Here is a 24728-nt window from a genome sequence, read left to right on the forward strand (position 1 = left end):
TTCGCATTTGAAGTCATCTTTATTTCATAAAATTTTTTTAATAATAAACAAGCTTCAAAAGTTCATACACTTCTTTTAAACATCTCCACCAAGGACAGAAATGCTCTTCACAACCCTGGAAAAGAAGTTCTGGTAGAATGCATGGTGGACAGCTCACAGTCAATATTCTTCAGAATATGGATACTCAGGGTGATCAACCACGCTGAAAGAGAAAGAGGAGAAATAATTTATTAAATTTGTCATATTGGCACGGAGAGCATTAGTCTGTGGATGCAGTCAGGATGGGCTAAAACTCTAAGTCTATAAACACATCCCATCTTCTCCCCCAACTAGCACACTTCAGGTGTCTGCTCCATGTGCACACAGCACCTGCATTCACCTGCATCCAATCCCAACCTTCACGTGTAATATTCACCCCACAGTGACAGGTAGTTTGACTCAGGTTACAATTTATAAGAGGGCACAGACCTAGGGGTAACTGTGGAGGTCATTTCAGACACAGGTGGAACTTTTGACCCTAAGTGGTGAGAAGGATCACAGTCAAGGAATTCTTTGCTGTTTTTCATAAATACATTCAACAGAAAAAGAATATTGAGCACCCCTCAAATACAGGGTGCTTCCATTAAGGAATTACTATTAAATGGAAGAAATACCACATACACCTAAACAGTCTTACCTATAAAATGTGATTACTGCTTTCTTAATTTGTATTGTATGACTAAATTTGTTATTAATTAATATTACTGATGATTTCCTTCCTTATAGTCTGATTTTTCTTTCTAAATTTGTTGTTTTCAACTCAATTCATTAAAGAGTGAATCAGAGCCATTCCATGTTCCAGGAGCTGTGCTATCGACATAAACCTACAAGGATGAGTAAGTCTTGGCATTCACAGAATAATGAGGGAGAGCTCAGAATATGCATAAAGCTTTTGAGGACAGAAAAGTAACTTGCTATCTTTTGTCATTTTTCATCATGTCTCTTCAGAATCATAATATACATATACATGAATATGCAGGCATACTAAGTCGCTCAGTTGTGTCCAAGTCTTAGTGATCCTATGGACTATAGCCCACAGGCTTCTCTGTCCATGGAGTCTCTAGGCAAGAATACTGGAGTGAGTTGCCTTCATTCCTCCAGGGATCTTCCCAACCAGGGTTCAAACCTGCATCTCTTATGTCTCCTGCATTGGCAGGTGGCTTCTTTACCACTACCACCCCCTAGGGAGCCCATATATACGTGCATGTGTACTGTGTGCTAAGTAGCTTCAGAAGCGTCTGACTCTTTGCATCTCCATGGACTGTAGCCCATGAGGTTCCTCTGTGCATGGGATTCTCCAGGAAAATACTGGAGTGGGTTGCCATTTCCTTCTCCAGGGGATCTTCACAACCCAGAGATCCAACCTGCACCTCTTAGGTCTCCTGAATTGGCAGGTGTGTTTGTCACCATTAGCGCCAACTAGGAAGCCCATATGTAAATGTACATATAAATATATATACCTCCTTTACAAACAAGGAGGCTTCCCAGTGTCTCAATGGGTAAAGAATCTGCCTGAAATGCAGGAGACACAGGAGACATGGATTCAATCCCCAGGTTGGGATGATCCCCTCAAATGGGCATGGCAACCCACTCGAGTATTCTTTCCTGGAGAATCCCATGGGCAGAGGAGGCTGGCGGGCTACAGTCCATAGGGTTGCAAAGAGTCAGACACAACTGAAGCGACTGAATACTACAAACAAGGGGAGTTTTGAGATCTTTCATTTGAAACTAAATCTTCATTTTATCACTAATTTGTGTTCCCTTTTCTCTAAACTCCCTCCAAACATGTCTCTGTTTGATTAGTCTTCTCTCTCTTCATTCCTGACATCCTCCTGCAGTATTCGTCAGCTGGAATTCCATGGTACTAACTAAGTAAAGTCAAGGAGGTAGGAGCTCCCCAGTGGATGGATCCCTGATGGACAAAGTCTACACTAGAGTGAGTCTTGACTCAAGAAACCAGAGAGACCCAGACGATCTTACCAGGTGTGTCCAGCTAAGGACGGAAGTCTCTCTCCAGAGGGTCAGTTCATGATATACTCAAAATTCATTTGCTGACATTTTAAGGATGGGAAAATGGGAGATGTTTTGGGGAAAAGATCAGTAAAGGGATAAATTTGGAAGAAATAGATAGTGTCTTGGTAAAGAAAAGTCCATCAGGAAGAAAATTCACCAGACGCTTAGGAGACGGAGTGGAGCCAGGCTCACTGTGACTTCTCACACTGAAGCATGTTGGCCTTCATGGGCCCCTCCTCCAGAAATATCAACAATGCATTTACAATTGTGTTGGGATAAGCAGAAATATAATTCAGGATGGATTCCTTATTACACGTCATTATGTATCATTTCCTCCTGATCTACAAAGAATTAAAGATGAAACATTTGCATCCCTGAAAGAAGGAGCCTGGGGAGCTACAGTTGATGGAGTCCAAAGAGTCAGACAAGACTGAGCAACTAATGCTTTCACTTTCTGAAAGAAGAATGGGCTGCAGGCACTGTGCCCTCTGTGTTTCCTGGGTCTCTGGGCCCTGAGAGGAGGAACACCAGGCACAGGGATTAGGGGCACAACGTAGTGAATTCACCACAATGTCAACACTGGGGATTTTACTGATCGTCTGTCCTGGGTCCCAGTCACATTTCTGTTGATCAGAGACAGAACCCTAAGGAAACCTCTGGTCTGAGGTCTGCAGGAAGCCACTGGTTTACTCCTATACTGGAAACCAGGGCTGTCTCCCTGAAATTAAGCTTTAGAAAGTTTATTCCTCTGCTGAGCTATATGCTAGAGAAAACAGTGTGTGTGTAATATATACAAGTCACTTACTGTTGAAAATCATAGTATCTTATATTGCTGTTAAGGCCATCGATTGCTTTCATGTCTTCCAGAGTCAGTTCAAAGTCAAACACCTGAAAAGAAGGAAGAATCACATTAATCTTTCCCCCAAGGAGCCAGTCTCCCCCTGGGGACTGGAGGACTTTCCAACTGGATGGGGACAACTACAGGGGAAAGGGAAGCCATGTCTGTCCTCAGTTAGACAAAGAATGCCCCTCGTGAGGGATATTCCTTAGGAGCCCTCTGCCCACAGCCCCACTCATCACCTGTATGTTCTCTTTGATCCGCTTCTTGTTGTAACTCTTGGCCAGAACCACAACCCCACGTTGTATCTGGTAGCGAAGGGCAACCAGAGCTGGGGTTTGCTTGTGCTTTTTGGCAATGGCAGAGAGAACTGGGTCCTCCAAGAGAAAGGGGAAGTTTGGGTTCATCCTGGAAGGAAATTCAGAAATGCTGAGGAGCTGAGACTAAGTGCTCAGTTTATGAAGAGGCTTCCCAAACATATCAGGTATGTCACTTCTAGACCAGCGCTTCTCAAAGTGTGGTCCATGAACCAGCATCATCAGCATCACCTGGGATCTTGTTAGAAACACAAAATTCCATGGCTTCACTGAAGACAAACTGATACAGAACCTCAAATATGTCACCTCCTATTCTGTGATTACAGATCTCTGTGGGTGATTCAGATCCATTATTGAGTTGAGACCAGGACTGCCGAACTCATGGAGTTTTTTTTCTTTTTTACTTCTCTGTGGTTATTTTTCTTTTCTAATCAATGCTCAAAAGTAAAGACAATGGTATGAAAGGAGAACATGATGGACAAGATTGGGAAATATTGTTTTCCATTTTTTTCTAATTTTCACTTGTCTCAGGTGTTGATAAAAGTTGAGTAATCTGAAAATGAAGACTGTTCATTTCATAATTATTTACATTGTGCAATTTTTATACAAATGTTTACAAAAATGGTTCAAATTGTACTTATTTCTCAATCATGATAAATCTGGAAATATGTATTATTGTCCTGATTTTAGACATAGGGTGAGGGAGGCTTGGTAAGTCTATTATAGTAATATGCTCATTAGTCCATAAATAAGTAAAATATGAGAAAGCTTATGTCTTAGTTATCAACTGGGGGATTATATAGAGATTTTAATGCAGAAACTTGTGTTAAAATATATATACAAGACACATGCAATGTAAGATATCTAGCTGGGTGATGAAAGGAAAAAAGAGGATTTCTTCCACCTGTCTTCTCTCCCCTCTACCCTTTGAGAGTTATCTCCAAAGCACTGAGTATGGAACAATAATATTTTCATCAAGAAATGAGATTTAGATATACTCCTTGTGACCATCAATACTGTTCATTACCATTGTAATGTCCGCTGGGCTCCCAGAGCACCATAGGCAACCAGGACAATATCGTGTGACTTGCAGAACTCCAGCAGCTTGCTCTGGTTGAGATAAGGGTGACATTCCACCTGTAGAACACCAACAGAAAAGAGTGTCAGGTTATATGAAAAGGTAATACACCAGAGAAAGCTTAAAAGTAAGAATTATATATGCTAAAGAAAAACTGTGTCACATCACATTACAACTGGAAATATCAAGGAAAGAATTTTTTTTAATTATATTTTTGTCCCCTGAAAAGGTAAAAAATAATGACATTACTGAGAACAAGTAATTCTGTTGACCAGATCTTGGTTGCTGAACACCACTGAACAGACCAAGACATGTGCCTAATTCCAGACCTGGGACAGGAAAAGAGCCGTCTAAGCTTTGGACATCAAACTACGCCAGAAAGAAAGAAATTGCAGAGTCTTATGAAGAAACATCTGAAGGCAAAAGAACCAGCTTCATGAATTCCCATTGGTGACATTTCGGTAGATTTGAGCACCAAAGGGAATCATGAGTGAAAGCAAATGTAGCACACAGAGGCAAAAAAATCCCTGAGAGAGGAAGAAAGAGCAAAAACACTTCTCTCCACAGATGGTGATTATTTCAATAAATCTTTTCTCAGAAACTGACAGTTAATGTGAAGGAGTGCAGTGTTTTCTCCTGTCTTACAGGAATAGATGTATTTTATCCTGAATAATGAGGCAATTTTACTTTTACAATAAAATGTCAGGTCAGAAGATTAAAAAGAGCGTTTAAAATGGAAAATAATGAAAAACATTCCAATGAAATAATTAATTCAATTGAAAGTCCTCAATGGATTCTCAACTATTACATGAAAACTTGGGGGAAATCAAACTTCCCCTGATGATGGTTATCATCCAACAGATGACTGGATAATTTCAAGAGGGAAAATACACATTTCCAAATAAAGTATCCAGCTAAAATAGCTTTACCAGAAGAACAAAAGTACTGTCACTCACAGTGGGACAACTTGTCACCATGCACTTCCTACCGGGGTTCATTTAGGGACAAAGCATGCAACTAACGTTTTCTTGTCAAAATATTTAACCTTAATGTAGCAAGGAGTTCAGATTTAAGTACTAATTTACATAATCTAGGATGACAGGAACAAGTTAATTAGCATCACAAAATAACAATGATAAAGACAGTGTATTTGTCCAAACCTTGCCTGGATATCTTGGTAACACAATGACTGAGTGACCGTTTTACATTAAAAGAGCTTAAGATGACTCAAAATTACGTGTGAACCACAATCAGACCCAGGTCAGCAAAATATTGTTGCAGCCTGGCAGAGCAGAAACCAGAACCTGCCCCATGGCTCAAGGGTGCGGCAAACTGTGCCCTCATGATTGTGCTAGTAAGCATGCTGAATGGACAGACTTGGGGCTGGGCATGCTCTCTGTTGTGCTTCACTGCTGGCCCCTGCGTCCATCCCCGTGGAAACAAAACAAATGTTCCTGATCAACAGCAGAGCCTCAACTTTACTTCCTCTTTATGGTGCACTGATCAAACTCCCCAGTATAGCTCTTTCCTAGTGATCTCATGACTTCTGCCCATAAAAGTGCGGGCTGAAAGGAGACATCTTGGCTTCCTGCCATGGAGAGCAGGAGGGTCCCCTGATTCCCCACTTGCAAATTAGATGTGTCTGTCTTTTCATTAGACGCTCACCCCTGGTTCAGGTCTTTCTCACCCTCTGTGCTGGACATGGCAGGTGGCTCCTGAACAGGGACCTGAAGTCAGGAAGGATTCCCTCAAGGGAAAAAACTCAAAGTGAAGACATTGAGCGGCAGGTGAGACACATGGATCGTGACCAGGTCCTCAAAATCTAAGGGTGGCAAGTCCCTTGTTTTCTAAGTCAGGGTGTCAGTGGGGAAGGATTTGAGAAACATGAGCTGAGAAACATCATCTCCAGCTTTTGAGGCACCTTCTCCGGACTGCAGGAGCACAGGTGAAAGAGAAGCAATTGACGCAATTACCAAGAGAGGTGGTTAAATATAATCTTTGGTTTCTGGAAGAAGGCACTCTAGATATTGAAAATTGGGATCCAGGGGGAGAAAATTTGAAAACAGCACACAGGAGAGGGGATTGCATACCTGTGATGGTATTTGTCACCTGGGGGCTAGTGCGATTTGTCCTATACCCTATACAGACTGAGAAATAATGTGAGAAGATGGTGTCTTCAGACATCTTGTTAACCCTCCCCTCTGCCACCTAAGCTCAAGGACAATTTTCCACCACCGGTGCCTCCACTGGGTCCAGAAATGTCTTGGGAGGATAAGCCGCTGACCTGGTTTCAGCAGGCCATGGCCTCTGACCTTCCTTTGGGTGCATTAGACATTGAGGACCATCTTTCTTTCCCAACGATTACAGGCCCAACCCCAATAATCCCACTCAGGTTATTGCAATCCATGAAACTTTTGACATCAAGGTTTTAAAGGAACTAATTCTAGTGTTAGACTGATTGGGGTCAATTCTCTGTATACATACATGGGAGCTGTTGGAAATTTGTTTACGTGGGAAATGATCTCCTTATTATGTTAAAATGCTAGCCAAAACAGCTTTAAGTGGTCCCCAATATTTACAGATTTTTGTCTCTTGTACTGAGTTGTGCAAAGAACAAGCCTGTATTAATTTGGCCAATGGAGATAATCTTACTTTTGAAATGCTCATAGGCACAGGGCAATTTACCAGTCCGAATGCCCAATTGACTTATTAATGTATACTGGTGGGAGCACATGTACAGATTGCAAAATGCTGCTGAAGCAGGGGCAGACAGTATGAGAACTCAGCGAGCCTACTGGTTCATTTCTTAAAATATTACAGAGACCCAGAAAGACTTCACTGAATTTTAGACCGGCTATCATCTGCTCTCCGCTGTCAAATTAATAGTCCTAGCAAAGGATATTTTGTTAAAACAATTAGCCTATGAAAATGCCAATAAAGATTCGAAGGCCGCCCTTAACACTATTCGTCAAAATGACAGCCTTGGCGATTTTGTTCGAGAGTGTCAAAATGTTGGTACACAGGCTCACAAACAAGCCAAGCTAGCCCAAGCAATTTGTGCTGCCTTTAAAAATAATTTTAGCTCTTCCCATGCCAAATGCTTTCAATGTGGAAAACCCAGACATATGAAAAAGGCTTGCTGTTCTGGGCCCAAAATAGATGTTACAATACCTCCGCCTACTGGTGAAAATAAAACACCTGTGTCCTAGATACCAAAAAGGCAATCATTGGGTTAATCAATACAGATCAAAATTCCATAAGAACGGTTCCCCTTTGCAGCCCGGAAACCGCCATCAGGGCCAGCCCCAGGCCCCACAAACAGTGGGGGCATACACTGTGAGGACCTCCAGCACACCCTTCAGCCTATCTCCAGCCTCTCAGTCTCTACCAGTGGAAGTGCTGGGTTGGACCTCCCACCCTGAGTATCTGTCTGAATTAATGAATTGGATACCCCACCACCACCATCCAGTAGCAATCCCTACTAGGATCCAAGGTCCCATGCCACCAGGAACCATAAGACTCATTCTGGGCATAAGTGGCCTTACCCTTAAGGGCCTCCAAATTCTTCCTGGCCTTATTGACCCAGACTATTCAGGAGAAATTAAAGTAATGGCTCTCTCCCTTTAATTCCATGTCATTCTTCAAGCTCAACAAATTGCTCAACCCCTTCTCTTGTCTTACCATGCCCCTAACAACTATAATCCTGTCACCAGAGAACAAGGATTTGGGAGCACAGGTGATCAAGTAGTGTGCTTTACTCAACAAATACTCTCAGATCGGCCCACATGTCAGGCTAAAATCCAAGCAAAAATGTTCTCTGAAATCTTAGATTCTAGGGCTGACATTTCCATCGTTACTTCTCCTCAATGGTGAGCTGATTGGCCCCTGACTGAACCCCAGGAAAAGATAATTAGGCTTGGGGAAACCTCAACAATTTGCTCAAAGTGCAACAATTCTTCCTTGCCTAGGGCCCGACAAACAACTTGCTCACTTCCAACCTTTTACTGCAGACATTCCCTGTAATTTATGGGGCAGAGATCTGCTTGCCCATTGGCACCTAGTTCTTTCCAATGAGGAAAAGGCAGATCATACGATGGCAAGAATGGGGTGCCAACCAGAAAAAGAGCTAGGAAAGGAGGGAGATCCTTCTCCTTTATCTGTTCAGCCAAAAGTGGACAGAAAAGGGCTAATTGAGGGCCATTAAAGTTTTTCTGGGCTTCCCTCATAGCTCAGTTGGTAAAGAATCTGACTGCAGGGCAGGAGATCTGGGTTCGATTCCTGGGTCAGGAAGATCCCCTTGAGAAGGAAAAGGCAACCCACTCCAGTATTCTTGCCTGGAAAATCCCATGGACAGAGGAGCCTGGAAGGCTACATTCCATGGGGGTCACATGTGTCAGACACGACTTAGTAATTAAACCACCACCAAAGTTTCTGCCACCACAGGCCATACCTCTAACATGGCTTACATCTAAACCTGTTTGGGTGGATCAATGGGCTCTTGTAAGGGAGAAACTTACACATTTACAAGACTTGGTAGAAGAACAGTTTCAAGCAGGACACATAGAGGAGAGTATTAGTCCTTGGAATACTCCAGTTTTCACAGTTTTCACAGTCCATAAAAAATCAGGCATTTGGAGGCTGCTTCATAAGCTTTGAGCTATTAATGCAGTAATACAAACTATGGGGACCTTCAGCCATACCACAGAATAGGCCAGTTATAGTTCTGGATCTTAAAGACTGTTTTCGACAATTCCCTTAACTCCACAAGGCAAAGAAAAATTCGTATTTTCGGTACCCATATTAACCAAAAAGCCCCCATGAAATAGTATCAATGAAAAAAGTTGCCTCAGGGGATAAGTCTACAAGCATTCAAGATGGAGAAGCAGAAGGACATGTGCCCATCTTCTCCTGTGAGAACTCCAAAATACAACACGCTTCTGAACAACTCTCAACAGGAGAATGTTGGATGCCACCAAAAAAAGGTACCCCACATCCAAGGGCAATGGAGAAGCCCCAGCAAGACAGTTCAGTTCAGTTCAGTCGCTCAGTCATGTCCGACTCCTTGCGACCCCATGAATCACAGAATGCCAGGCCTCCCTGTCCATCACCAACACCCGGAGTTCACCCAAACTCATGTATATTGGGTCAGCGATGTCATCCAGCCATCTCATCCTCTTTCGCCCCCTTCTCCTCCTGCCTCCAATTCCTCCAAGCATCAGAGTCTTTTCCAATGAGTCAAGTCTTCACATGAGGTGCCCAGAGTATTGGAGTTTCAGCTTTAGCATCAGTCCTTCCAATGAACACCCAGGACTGATCTCCTTAAGAATGGACTTTTTGGATCTCCTTGCAGTCCAAGGGACTCTCAAGAGTCTTCTTCAACACCACAGTCCAAAAACATCAATTCTTCGGCACTCAGCTTTCTTCACAGTCCAACTCTCACATCCATACATGACCACTGGAAAAACCATAGCCTTGGCTAGACAAACCTTTGTTGGCAAAGTAATATCTCTGCTTTTCAATATGCTATCTAGGTTGGTCATAACTTTCCTTCCAAGGAGTAAGCGTCTTTTAATTTCATGGCTACAATCACCATCTGAAGAGATTTTGGAGCCCCAAAAAATAAAGTCTGCCACTGTTTCCCCATCCAGTTCCCAAGAAGTGATGGGACCAGATGCTATGATCTTAGTTTTCTGAATGATGAGCTTTAAGCCAACTTTTTCACTCTCCTCTTTCACTTTCATTAAGAGGTTTTTTAGTTCTCTTCACTTTCTGCCATAAGGGTGGTGTCATCTGCATATCTGAGGTTATTGATAATTCTCCTGGCAATCTTGATTCCAGCTTGTGCTTCTTCCAGCCCAGCATTTCTCATGATGTACTCTGCCTATAAGTTAAATAAGCAGGGTGACAATATACAGCCTTGATGTACTCCTGTTCCTATTTGGAACCAGTCTGTTGTTCCATGTCCAGTTCTAACTGTTGCTTTCTGACCTGCATACAGGTTTCTCAGAGGCAGGTCAGGTGGTCTGGTATTCCCATCTCTTTCACAATTTTCCACAGTTTATTGTGATCCACACAGTCAAAGGCTTTGGCATAGTCAACAAAACAGAGATAGATGTTTTTCTGGAACTCTTTTGCTTTTTCAATGATCCAGTGGATGTTGGCAATTTGATGTTTGGTTCCTTTTCCTTTTCTAAAACCAGCTTGAATATCTGGAAGTTCGCAGTTCACGTATTGCTGAAGCCTGGCTTGGAGAATTTTGAGCATTACTTTACTAGTGTGTGAGATGATTGCAAGTGTGCGGTAGTTTGAACATTCTTTGGCATTGCCTTTCTTTGGGATTGGAATGAAAACTGACCATTTGCATTCCTGTGACCACTGCTGAGTTTTTCAGATTTGCTGGCATATTGAGTGCAGCACTTTCACAGCATCATCTTTCAGGATTTGAAATAGCTCAACTGGAATTCCATCACCTCCACTAGCTTTGTTCATAGTGATGCTTTCTAAGGCCCACTTGATTTCACCTTCCAGGATGTCTGGCTCTAGGTGAGTGATCACACCATGGTGATTATTTTGGTCATAAAGATCTTTTTTGTACAGTTCTTCTGTGTATTCTTGCCACCTCTTTTTAATATCTTCTGCTTCTGTTAGGTCCATACCATTTCTGTTCTTATCGAGCCCATCTCTGCACAAAATGTTCCCTTGGTATCTCTAATTTTCTTGAAGAGATCTCTAGTCTTTCCCATTCTGTTGTATTGATCACTGAGGAAGGCTTTCTTATTTCTCCTTGCTATTCTTTGGAGCTCTGCATTTAGATGCTTATATCTTTCCTTTTCTCTTTTGCTTTTCACTTCTCTTCTATTCATAGCTATTTGTAAGGCCTCCTCAGACAGCCATTTTGCTTTTTTGCATTTCTTTTCCATGGGGATGGTCTTGATCCCTGTCTCCTGTACAGTGTCACAAACCTCTGTCTATAGTTCATCAGGGACTCTGTGTATCAGATCTAGGCCCTTAAATCTATTTCTCACTTCCACTGTATAATCATAAGGGATTTGATTATATTTGACTAGACTATACCTGAATGGTCTTTTGGTTTTCCCAACTTTCTTCCATTTAAATATGAATTTGGCAATAAGGTGTTCATGATCTGAGCCACAGTCAGCTCCTGGTCTTGGTTTTGCTGACTGTATAGAGCTTCTCCATCTTTGGAGGGGAAAAATCACATTTAGAATCAAACCTCATATTTGCCAGGGACCTCGGAGCGCTCAAACAAACCTTGTGCACACCAGGACACAGAGACCCCACAGAGACTGAGCTAGAACTATGTTTGAGTCTATGTTTGAGTTTCTCCTGCAGAGGTACTGGTCTGCAATGACCTGCCATACCCCTCAGTCAGTCTCTCCCATCAGGAAGTTTCCATAAGCTTCTTATCCTTATCCATCAGAGGACAGACAGACGGAAACCACAGTGACAGAAAACTAACCAAACTGATCACATGGACCATAGCCTTGTATAACTCAATAAAACTGTGAGCCATGCCATGTAGGGCCACCCAAGACAGACAGGTCATGGTGGAGAGTTCTGACAAAACATGATCCACTGGAGAAGGGAATGGAAAACCACTTCAATATTCTTGCCTTGAGAACCCCATGAAAATGCAAAAAGATAGGACACTGAAAGATGAACTCTCCATGTCAGTAGGTGCCCAATATGCTACTGGAGATCAGTGGAGAAATAACTCCAGAAAAAATGAAAAGACAGAGCCAAAGCAAAAACAACTCCCAGTTGTGGATGTGACTGGTGATGGAGGCAAAGTCTGTGGCTGTAAAGAACAATATTGCATACGAACCTGGAATGTTAGGTCCATGAATCAAGGCACATTGGAAGTGGTCAAACAGGAGATAGTAATACTGAACATCAACATTTTAGGGATTATGATTGGACTGGATGGGTGAGCTGGATGGACTGGAATGGGTGAATTTAACTCAGATAAGCATTAATTATATGTGGGCAAGAATCCCTTAGAAGAAATAGAGTAGCCATCATAGTCACCAAAAGAGTCCAAAATGCAGTACTTGGATGCAATCTCCATAACAACAGAATGATCTCTGTTTGTTTAGAAGCTAAACGATTCAGTCTCACAGTAATCCAACTCTGTGCCACGACCAGTAATGCTGAAGAAGCTGAAGTTGAATGGTTCTATGAAGACCAACAAGACCTTCTAGAACTAACACCCAAAAAATTTGTCCTTTTCATTATAGGGGACTGGAATGCAAAAGTAGGAAGTCAAGAGACACCTGGAGTAACAGGCAACTTTAGCTTTGGAGTACAAAAGGAAGCAGGGCAAAGGCTAACAGAGTTTTACTAAGAGACACAATGGTCATAGCAAACACCCTCTTCCAACAACACAAGGAAAGACTCTACATATGGACATCATCAGATGATCAATACCAAAATCAGACTGATTATATTCTTTGCAGTCAAAGATGGAGAAGCTCTATACAGTCAGCAAAAACAAGACTGGGAGCTGACTGTGGCTCCGATCATGAACTCCTTATTGCCAAATTCAGACTTAAATTGAAGAAAGTATGGAAAACCACTAGACCATTTAGATATGACCCAAATCAAATCCCTTACGATTATACAGTGGAAGTGAGAAATAGATTGAAGGGATTAGATCTGGTAGACAGAGTGCCTGAAGAACTACAGACAGAGATTGATGACATTGTACAGGAGGCAGTGATCAAGACCATCCCTAAGAAAAAGAAATGCAAAAAGGCAAAATGGTTGTCTGAGGAGGCCTTACAAATAGCTATGAAAAGAAGAATACTGAAGGGCAAAGGAGAAAAGGAAAGATATACCCCTTTGAATGCAGAGTTCTAAAGAATAGCAAAGAGAGATAAGACAGCCTCCCTCAGTGATCAATGCAAAGAAACAGAGGAAAACCATAGAATTGGAAGGACTAGAAATCTTTTCATGAAAATTACAGATACCAAGGGAACATTTCATGCAAAGATGGGCTCGATAAAGGACAGAAATGGTATGGACCTAATAGAAGCAGAAGATATAAAGAAGAGGTGGCAAGGATACACAGATGAATTATACAAAAAAGATCTTCACGACCCAGATCATCATGATGGTGTAATTACTCATCTAAAGCCAGACATCCTGGAATGGGAAGTCAAGTGGGCCTTAGGAAGTATCACTAGGAACAAAGCTAGGGGAGGTGATGGAATTCCAGTTGAGCTATTTCAAATCCTGAAAGATGATGCTGTGAAAGTGCTGCACTCAATATGCCAGCAAACTGGGAAAACTCAGCATTGGCCACAAGACTGGAAAACGTCAGTTTTCATTCCAATCTCAAAGAAAGGCAATGCCAAAGAATGCTCAAACTACCACACAATTACAATCATCTCACACAATAGTAAAGTAATGCTCAAAATTCTCCAAGCCAGGCTTCAACAGTACATGAACCATGAACTTCCAGATATTTAAGCTAGATTTAGAAAAGACAGAGGAAACAGAGATCAAATTGGTAACATCTGCTGGATCACTGAAAAAGTAAGAGAGTTCCAGATAAACATCTATCTCTACTTTATTGAGTACGCCAAAGCCTTTGACTGTGTGGATCACAACAAACTGGAAAAGTCTTCAAGAAATGAGAATACGAGACCACCTTACCTGCCTCCTGAGAAATCTGTATGCAGGTCAAGAAGCAACAGTTAGAACTGGATATGGAACAACAGGAAAGGAAAATGAAGCCGCTCAGTTGTGTCCAACTCTTTGTGACCCCATGGACTGTAGCCTACCAGGCTCCTCCCTCAATGGGGTTTTCCAGGCAAGGGTACTGGAGTGGAAACTGGAGCCATTTCCTTCTTCAGGGGATCTTCCCGACCCAGGAATCGAACCCAGGTCTCCTACATGGCAGGCAGATGCTTTACCATCTGAGCCATCAGGGAAGCATGGGACAACAGACAGTTTCCAAATGGGAAATGAATAAGTCAAGGCTTAAGTTTTCACCCTGCTTATTTAACTTATATGCAGAGTACATCTTGTGAAATGCCTGGATGTCTGAAGCACATACTGGAATCAAGATTGCTGGGAGAAATATCAATAACCTCAGATATGCAGATGACACCACCCTCACGGCAGAAAGTGAAGACATACTAAGAGCCTCTTGTTGAAAGTGAAACAGAGTGAAAAAGTTGGTTTAAAATTCTACATTCAAAAAATGAAGATGCTAACATCCAGTCCCATCACTTCATGACAAATAGTTGGGAAACAATGGAAACAATGAGAAACTTTATTTATGGGGGCTCCAGAATCACTGCAGTTGGTGACTGAAGCCATGAAATTAAGAGATGATTGCTCCTTGAAAGAAAAACTATGACCAACCTAGAAAGCATATTAAAAAGTAGACACGTTACTTTGCCGACAAAGGACCGTCTAGTCAAAACTATCCTTTTTCCAGTAGTCGTGTATAGATGTGAGAGTTGGACCATAAAGAAAACAGAGTGCTGAAGAATTGATGCTTTTGAACTGTGGTGTTGGAGAAGACTCTTGAGAGTCCCTTGGACTGCAAGGAGATCCAACCAGTCAATCTTAAAGGAAATCCTTCCTGAATGATCACTGTAAGGACTGATGCTGAGGCTGAAACTCCAATACTTTGGCCACCTGATACAAAGAACTGACTGATTGGAAAAGACCCTGATGCTGGGAGAGATTGAAGGCAGGAGAAAAAGGGGACAATAGAGGATGAGATTGTTGGATGGCCTCAATGACTGAATGGACTTGAGTTTGAATAAGCTCTGGCAGTTGGTGATGGACAGGGAGGCCTGGTGTGCTGCAGTCCATGGGGTTGCAAAGAGTCAGACATAACTAAGCAACTGAACTGAAGTGAACTGAAATCACAAGGTCTGCTCTAATTCCTGAGTAACTCTTCTATTGAGAAAGTTCGTTCTTAGGCAGGTTGATAAGGAGTCTAGGGGTCCCCAAGGAGAGAGGGGTCTGGAATTCTCAAGGAGGAAGAAAGGACAAACTTTTTTTTCTTTCTCCACATTCCTTAGGATTATATAACAATAACGAATCCTGCCTAAGGACAGTCTCTGGATTAAACCTTCTGTTATCTTAAAATGTAAATTATGGGAGTAGACCTGGTCTTTACAAGGTTGTATCCTGCCTGAGGACAGTGTTATCTTAAAATGGAAATTATGGGAGTAGGTCTGATGAGGTCTTTTACAACCTCCAGACATTCTTTGGATTATATAACTTCATTGTTAACACTAGCAAGAGGGTACTCTTTCTGCCCCCTTCTGATGCCTATGTCAGAAGCTTTCTCTATCTCCTTTATACTTTAATAAAACTTTATTACACAGAAGGTCTGAGTGATCAAGCCTTGTCTCTGGCCCCGGATTGAATTCTTCTCCTCTGGGGGCCAAGAATCCCAGTGTCTTCACGTGATTCAACAACAACCTTTCACTATCAACGGTTTAGATCAACATAAGCGTTTAACTTCATGCTCTGACCTGGGTGACTTTCATATTCCCTAGCACATTTCTGTGTACTGTGCTCCCTGTTGAAGCTGGGACATCAAGACTAAGGATTTAGGCATCTAAACCACACACAAACCCTTAACACCTGTCTCACTTGGATTTTCTCTGTATTTACTTCCCACTCCATGTTTTCATGCTCTTCCTTCGTGTACAGTTTCATCCAAGAACTTTCACACCTGATTTCTGGTCATGCTTTCAGCTCAGGGAAATGCCTCCCTCCTCTAAATTCTGGAGGAATTTCACCTCCTTCATCTCCGTTACCTTCCCTCAGTCCCCACCACGATTGAGAAGGAAGCCATCCCCAACTTTTCCACCCAGAGTTGATCAAAGATACTGTTACAGATTCTGTTCACACAGTCCAGACACAGGCTCAGCTCTGTAGACTTCTCACTCCATAAAAGTCGGATGAACAGGGGGGAAGGACAGACAGACATCAGGCTCCAGTGTAAGGAGGTTCTGAAGAGCAGGAGGGAGAGGAGCTGAGCTGCTCACCTGGTTACAGACGGGCTTGTACTTGAGCCCCGGCTTGTTCAGGATCTTCTCCAGCTGCTTGTGGTTGAAGTTGGACACCCCGATGGACTTGGTCAGCCCTGCGTCCTTACACTTTTCCAGGGCCTGGGAGGGAGGGGTGGTGAGCAGTCACTTGGAATGGGCAATATAGCAATAAGAAATGCTGAAAAATCGTTAAGAGGGTCTCTGGTCAAGAATTAGCTTTGCTTATCAAGAAGATAAAGGGGAAGAAGGTCATAACACAAGAAAAAGAAGAAGTAGCATCTCCTCCTTAGAAAACCCTGGAGAAGACAATCACATGGAACGAAAGAGATGTCTATCTACACTGTCCCAAATTCTCCATTTCATTCCTCTCTGTGAACATTTCAGCAATGGTTCCCTCCCCTCAACCCCAGCATCCCAGCCCTTAGATTCATGAATTGCTGAGTGTGATGGTCCACAGCAAATTCTCATGAGTGGAAGAGATGAAGGAGGTTCCCCCTCTCCTGGCTCCTCCCCCGGTTCTCTCCTCCCCAGACTCACCTCCCACGTGAGACAGAGATCCACTGAATCAAATATCGGTTTTCCATTTTCATCTGTTGGGAGAAGTGTCTCCCCTGGCTGGAATAGAAGCAGTCATTTCAGAGATATCACCAAATAATTTCTCCACATTTAGCCAGCCTGCCAGGCACATCTGGGACCAGGATGCTAAACTTCTGTGAGGTTCCTTTACATTCTGCATACTAATATTTGCAAAGAGGTTTGCAAATGGAGTTATCAGCAATGTCTTTAGGAGGCAGTTTTCCAGTAATCTCTTATATGTTTTGATAGATATAATTTCCCTACATTCTCATGGGAACTCTCAGTGCCTAAAGTGAATTTTTTTCTGCCCCTTATACTTTCTTCTTGAAAACTGCCTCTATTGTGCAGGGAGTGCCAGTAAGTTATGCCTTACTGCTGGCATAAAAATTGCAATCTTGACCTGGACTAAATATCAGAATTCCTTTCACTCTGAACATCTGATAGCTTCAGGGCATACACATGAACCAGCAAGGTTTCTCTTTAGGTTGATAAGCTATGTGGAAGAAGCAGACATATTCAATTCTGGAGACTGAGGCTTGAACAGATCAAGGTCATTCTGGCACCCATGGAAAATGCTGAGATAAAAATAAAACAAACCAAGAGTGATGTCATTATAAGGAATAGAAAAACAGAGACATTTCTGTTAAGTATTAGGAATCCTTAAATCTATGTAGATGAGAATTGCCCTCTACATAGTCCAATAAACTCTTTGGCAAAGGATGGCTTGAGCAGAATTCTGTATTCTAAAAAATTGTTCTGCATAATAGAAGCTGTTCTTGCTGTTTTGTTTTGACTGTGCCATGGGTTTGCTGTATCTTAGTTCCCTAATAGGAATTGAACCCACTCCCTCAAAGCACCCTGACTCAGCAATGAAAGTACACAGTCTTAACCACTGAAAAACTGGAAAATTCCCCTCTACATAATACAGTTCTTAATGGCTAAGTGCAGTCTGCAAACATCACCATGAACACAGGCGACAGTGGAGGCCAGGTCTCCCGAGTCCTGAGAAGACTGTGAGGTTTAGACCCACCCAGAAGGACATCACCAAATCCATGGAACATGAAAGGGTGAGAGATGAGAAAACCTCATCCTGTTCAGGTGTGAGGCCATGTCAGCACTCAGCACTCTGCATCAAACTCTGTAGTGAGATCCCCAGACACTGAGTCCTAATCAGCACCATGCACAGGACTTGCCTATTTCCACTTCCTCAAGATTTTGAGGCAGAGACACTCAGATTACTTAACACATTTCTCTTAGAGGCAAGTAAGAGATTCAAAGAACCTCCCCAAAATAATGATCACAAATGATTATTTAGGGGATTCTATGCTAGTGTACTCCAAGGCCAAGTGAATGAAAGAGTGAAAGAGGGGAGTGAAAAAGTTGGCTTAAAGCTCAACATTCAGAAAACTAAGATCATGGCATATGGTCTCATCACTTTATGACAGATAGATGGGGAAACAGTGGAAATGGTGTCAGACTTTATTTTTTTGAGCTCCAAAATCACTGCAGATGGTGATTGCAGCCATGAAATTAAAAGACCCTTACTCCTTGGAAGGAAAGTTATGACCAAACTAGACAGCATATTCAAAAGCAGAGGTACTACTTTGCCAAAAAAGGTCCGTCTAGTCAAGGCTATGGTTTTTCCTGTGGTCATGTATATATAAGAATACTGGATGTGAGAGTTGGACTGTGAAGAAACCTGAGTGCTGAAGAATTGATGCTTTTGAACTGTGGAGTTGGAGAAGACTCTTGAGAGTCCCTTGGATTGCAAGGAGATCCAACCAGTCCATCCTAAAGGAGATCAGTCCTGGGTGTTCATTGGAAGGACTGATGCTAAAGCTGAAACTCCAATACTTTTGGCACTTCATGCGAAGAGTTGACTCATTGGAAAAGACTCTGATGCTGGGAGGGATTGGGGGAAGGAGAAGAAGGGGATGACAGAGGATGTGATGGCTGGATGGCATCACAGACTCGATGGTCATGAGTTTTAGTGAACTCTGGCAGCTGGTGATGGACAGGGAGGCCTGGTGTGCTGTAATTCATGGGGTCTCAAAGAGATGGACATGACTGAGTGACTGAACTGAATTGAACTGAACTGAAGTCTAATGTAAACCTTCAAACTTACTAAAAAATCTTGTCAACCATCCATGCCAGTTATAGGCATTCTGACCCATGAAATAAAACAGAGCTGATGACACTAATCACCTACCACCAGAGGCACTGGATAATGAATAATATAGAGATCGACATAGTCCAGTTGAAGATCTTTCAGTGACTTTTCCAAGGCTGGTCGGACCAACTCTGGTCGAAGGAAAGTGGACCAAACCTGCAGAGATTAAACAAAGGAAGCGGTGGGAAATGATTGCTATATGTAATTGTGTTTGTCTTCTTTCATCTAATAATTAGGCATTATTATCCATTAGAAAGAGATGACCATGGGAAAAACCATTTCATTTCTTCTGGAGTTCCATTCTGTATCTAACCTAGCCATGTAAATTTCATTATTTGATTGAATTTGTCATCAGTATATCTTTCACAATGGAATGAAATGAATCAAGATATAAATAACTTTATCAAATAATTACCATGCCCATCAACTGAATTATGCTTGATAGAGTGTAAAAACACAAACTTAGTCTATTTTGATCAAACAATCCATCTTCTCAAAGTTAATTACTATCTTGTTTACATAACTGTAGGGAAAAGAGCTTTGAACATATTAATGTGAGAAAAACATAGTTCAAGACACTTTGGCTGCATTTTGTGTAATGTACAAAGTGCCTCTCAAATGCTCTCTTACTCTTGGAGCTGAGAACTGAGATTCAGAATATGAAGAAATTCAAGAAGTCTCCCAGATGATAAGAAAACCTATAATCTGCTCCCAGGTGGTCTGATTCATTAAGTAAATATAGTATAGTTTTGGCCGCTCAGTTGTGTCTGACTCTTTGGGACCCCTGGAGTGTAGCCCACAAGGCTCGTTTGTCCACCGGATTCCGGGCAAGAATACTGGAATGGGTAGCCATTTCCTTCTCCAGTGGATCTTCCCGACCCAGGGATCGAACTCATGTCTCCTGCAATTCAGACAGATTCTTAACCATCTGAGCCACCAAGGAAGCCTTGATTCATTAGCCCATACTAAACCACATTGCTCTGCTCTAGGTTCAAAGAAGTAAAGTGATATTAATTTAAAATTAAAATTTGAACACACCAAGGATGAGAAAGTTATAATTACTCTCTTTGAGGGGGCACAGTGAGAGGAGAAGGATACTAGATTTAAGATACAAGTATGTGTGAAAAAACGGGTACCAATGAGCACTGTTCAGCAAACTATTGGTCCTGTTATGTAATTGTCATCTGCCCCCAGTCACTTGCACACACGTGCACACACACAACACACACAGCACCTTTGAAGTGTAGAATATGTCTTCTCTCTTCACAGTGCCATCTGCAATCTTGCTTCGAATGGCCTGGCCAACCTGCTCTTCATTTTGGTACAAATGAGCACTGTCAATATGGCGAAATCCAACCTCTATAGCAAATTTGGTGACCTCCAGAGCTTCACTCTTAGGAACCTATGTAAGCAAGAAAAGTAGTTGTTGAATATTCACATCATTAAGAGATTGCTAAGACACAAGCTTGATCTGACTAAGAACCCACATTTCTTCATGCCTTTGTTTAGCTCTGTATGTATGGTGATGGACCCATGACAGTTTCCCTGAACGTTCCTGGTCAGTGATTCAATGGGCACCCAGGAACCCTTCAACCCCATGTGATCAGTGGTTGATCACAGGCATCAGAGGACTCCAAGCCCACCACCAGTTTCAGTGATTTGCTGGAAGAATCCAAAGGACTCAGAATAAACTTGTAGTCATGGATAGGATTTATACTGTGAGATGTCTGAAGCAAAATCAACAAAAAGCATAAAATGCTTTTATGTATGATAAAAGCATCAAGACTGGACTGTATCCCATGAGACTCCTCCATCCATGTGGTTCCCAGGCAAGAATACTGGAGTGGGTTGCTAGTTCCCTTTCCAGGGGATCTTCCCAACTCAGGGATCGAACTCAGGTCTCCCACATTTCAGGCAGATTCTTTACCATCTGAGCCACTAGGGAAGCCCTGATTCATTAGCCCATATTAAATCACACTGCTCTGGTCTAGGTTCAAAGATTTAAAGCAACTTTAATTTAAAATCAAAATTTGAACACACCAATGATGAGAAAGTTACAATTATTCTCTTTGGGGGGGGTCATGGTGAGAGGAGACAGGTACTAGATTTAAGATAGAAATATGTGAGGAAAAAAGAGGTACCAATAAGCATCATTCACCAAACTACTGATCCTATTACCTAGAGGTGGTATCAATAAGCATTTATGGCAAATAGATGAGGAAACAATTGAAACAGTGACAGACTTTATTTTCTTGGGCTCCAAGACCACTGAAGTTGGTGACTGCAGCCATGAAGGCATAAAAGACGCTTGCTCCTTGGAAGAAAAGCTAGGACCAACAACCTAGACAGCTTATTAAAAAACAGAGACATTACTTTGCCAACAAAGGACTGTCTAGTCAAAGCTATGATTTTTCCAGTATCACATACGGATGTAACAATTGGACCATAAAGAAAGCTGAGCACCAAACAACTGATGCTTTTGAACTGTGGTGTTGCAGAAGATTCTCGAAGGTCCCTTGGACTGCAAGGAGATCAAACCAGTCAATCCTAAAGGAAATCAGTCCTGAATATTCATTGGAAGGACTGATGCTGAAGCTGAAGCTCCAACTTTTGGCCACCTGATGTGAAGAACTGACTCATCGGAAAAGACCCTGATGCTGGGAAAGATTGAAGGCAGGAGGAGAAGGGGATGACAGAGGATGAGATGATTGGATGGCATGACTGACTCAACAGAAATGAATTAGAGCAGGCTCTGGGAGATTGGTGATGGACAGGGAAGACTGGCGTGCTGCAGTCCATGGGTCACAAAGAGTTTGGATGTGACTGAGCAACTAAACTGAACTGAAATGCATCAAGAAACCAGGTGAAAGCTTCTAAGATCCGTGTCTACCAGTATATATTACAGAGAAAACGCCAAAGAAAAACTGTGTCTATTCAATCAGTACAAAGTGATGTTCTCATGTAACTATCTATTGTTAATGATTAACACAATCAAGATAGTTAACAGATCCATCATCTCACATAGCTAACTTTGGGGAGTGTTTGTGAGAATACTTAATATATATTCTCTTATAACATTTCAAAATATAACCCATTGTATTCAAGTATAGTCACCATGCTGTACATCAGGTCTCCAGACTTCATTGCATTACAAAAGGTCTGGACCTTTGACCAACATCTTTCCTTATTTCCCACTCTTGTCCCCAGCTTCTGGTCACCATTCCTCTACACTCTGCTTCTATGAGTTCAATGTTTTAAATTCTACCTATGAAGAGAACATGCAGTATTTGTCTTTCTATTTCTGGCTTATTTCACTTTGCTTACTATTCTCCAGGTTCACCTGTGTGGTTGCAAATGGTGGAATTAAATTCCCTTTTCAAGCTGAATACTATTTCAATATGTTTCTGCAAAGCAGGATCTTTCATGTTTCAAGGAGGTAGATGCTTGGTCCAAGTTCCCTCTGTTGAGTCTAGTCCTGGTTTTCCTGACAATCGAGTGCCTTGTGGGATGTACTGAGGAATGAACCAGTGAGCTCAGTACTAGGCTGGACCCTTCTCTCCATTCATCACATTTTGCAAAGTGAACAATCCCGATCTTTTATCTGCAAAATGTCTCTGAATATTTTCTTTTGTTCTATAAATTAGAAAAGTGAGATTCAAAGTTTAAAGACCAGTCCCTTGTCACAACTACATACTCTAAAAAAAGATGGACAACAAAGTTTCTGGCTTCCAGTCTAGAGACTTGTCCACTAGTCTCTCTTATGCCCAAGCACTAAAAACAATACTCTAATAAAAAGACACTACAAAACCCAACAATACAGTACGAAGCCTGACCTGTAAGATTGTAGCTTATCCCTTCAAATGATACTATAGTTCCCATTGGAAAAAGTTTCCAAGAACAAACAGAATCACAAAGCAAAGCATAGCTGCCGTGTGTCGCCTGGACCAAGCAGGTATCCCGCAGTAGAAAAGCAATTCTCTCCCATTAGATTCCAGTCACCTCATCTTCAGGACCTTCCACCTCAAATACTGCTCTGGGTGAAATACTAATTTGGAAGGAGGGAAGAGTTCTGGAATGAAATATACAAAGAAACCCCACCATTGCAATCGCCCTCAAAGCCAAACAGCTGACAGTCAGTGTTCTCAACAGCCACGTCTCACCTCTTCTGATAAGCTGGGAAAGAGACGGAAACTGAAGGGGAACCCAGAGTAATCTGCAGGTGAGCACAGCCTCAGGCCCTGATGCAGAGTGAAGACTGGATGCTCTCTCCCCTTTCACAGGGCATGTTTCTAGCCTGGTTAGTGGAACCACGAGATCCTCCCAGAGTCACACAGGAGCTCAGTGCTTGACAACCGAAGTTCTCTTCCACTCATGTTTCAGCCACTTACTATTTATATCTCAACCCCAAACCACTACTCTTACCTCTGGAGGTGCGAAAGTGCCAAATCCCAGAACAGGAATGAAGTGGCCATCATTAAGCTTCACTTTCTTCTGGTATTTGGGATCCATTGTCATTTCTCTGACTAAGCGGACTCTGATTTTTCCCTTCTGCCTTCACAATTGATAAACACCAGGATGGTCACGCCCCAGCTGCACTCTCCAATGTTAGCAGATACATTGTAGGAGGGGCAACGTGAAACCAATCCCAGGGCATAAGAAGAGGATTGAAGCCAATTAACTTGCTTGCTTCTTTATCAATGCAATCTTAAATTATATAATGATGAGATTGAACAATTATTGACCATATGTTAGACTAGAAACTTCCACACAATATTTTTTCCATTTTTCCAATATTAAGCTTAATATTTATCAAACATCAATTGAAAAAATTTAACTATTTTACCATACATACATACACACATTCACAGAACCACACAATTTAAGAGAGTGATTAATAAACATTTTATAAAATCTTATTTCTTAATGAAGAAAACCAAAGCAAAATAAATTTGCCTTTTTACTTTTCCCACCAGCATAATTATGTTGTTATCCAGACTCAACAGTGGTGAGATCCTGAAAAGAATATCAAAACCACACATTCTGACAAAGTGTGTATTGGAGATTAATTATTAATAGTTTTTGGATACCATGTGCAGTCTCCAAACAGACCCTTACAGGAGTTAATCCTTGGGCTTAGTTACATTACTTTTAGAAAGATATCATAATGGAAATGATAAGGAGTTCATGTACTTTACTATCTTGCTCAAAGGTTAGTCATAAATGAAGACCTGTACACAAGTGAAATTGTAATGAATAAGGGAAGATTTAGGGAGATCAAGATGCACTGACACAATGGGATGCTGTAAAGTCAAATAAAATTTAACACGTGGAGTGATGTCAGCAAAATGGTGAGCTAAGAAGTGTTGAATTCTCCCTTATAAATGTGAGAAAACAATCCGAAACCAGATGAAAAACCTCACAGGAGCTCTGAAATTAGTCAAACAGTCAAAATCTCCGGGAACACATTGAACACACAATCAGGAAATTCCCAGAACTGAGAGGAAGGACATTTTATTGTGTTTTTCCTCACACTTACCTCTCCCCTGACTTGAACAGTGAAGTCTTGATCTATAATGGGTGTCAACTCTGTTCCCAGCTGCCTTCAGCAAACAAGACTGATCACAAAAACCTTAATGCAATGTTCCAACCTGTT

The 24728-nt window shown here is 41.9% G+C and overlaps 1 protein-coding gene across 1 annotated transcript; it reads right to left on the reverse strand.

Moving 5' to 3' along the window:
* On the reverse strand, nt 1–23611 carry LOC147360786 (aldo-keto reductase family 1 member C3-like). Its single transcript, XM_086331107.1, has 9 exons — nt 23498–23611; nt 20310–20477; nt 19115–19231; nt 16867–16944; nt 16327–16449; nt 4235–4344; nt 3133–3298; nt 2858–2940; nt 1–202 (listed from the first exon to the last, which is right to left on the reverse strand). The coding sequence occupies exons 1-9, from the start codon at nt 23588–23590 to the stop codon at nt 160–162; spliced, it is 981 nt and encodes a 326-aa protein (XP_086187233.1). The 5' UTR covers nt 23591–23611; the 3' UTR covers nt 1–159.
* Nucleotides 23612–24728: the final 1117 nt, after the last annotated feature.

The sequence above is a fragment of the Bos grunniens genome, chromosome 13 (assembly GCF_055505025.1).
Source record: "Bos grunniens cultivar Pamir isolate PY7600 chromosome 13, Bosgru_T2T1.0, whole genome shotgun sequence".
NCBI classification, from domain to species: domain Eukaryota; kingdom Metazoa; phylum Chordata; class Mammalia; order Artiodactyla; family Bovidae; genus Bos; species Bos grunniens.

Excerpts from the sequence above, each read along its gene's own strand:
- LOC147360786 (XM_086331107.1), bottom strand. The coding sequence starts at position 23,590 with ATGACAATGGATCCCAAATACCAGAAGAAAGTGAAGCTTAATGATGGC. Across the intron at positions 20,478-23,497 it reads GCACTTTCGCACCTCCAGAG|GTTCCTAAGAGTGAAGCTCT; the intron begins GTAAGAGTAGTG and ends TTGCTTACATAG. Across the intron at positions 2,941-3,132 it reads GGATCAAAGAGAACATACAG|GTGTTTGACTTTGAACTGAC; the intron begins GTGATGAGTGGG and ends CCTTCTTTTCAG.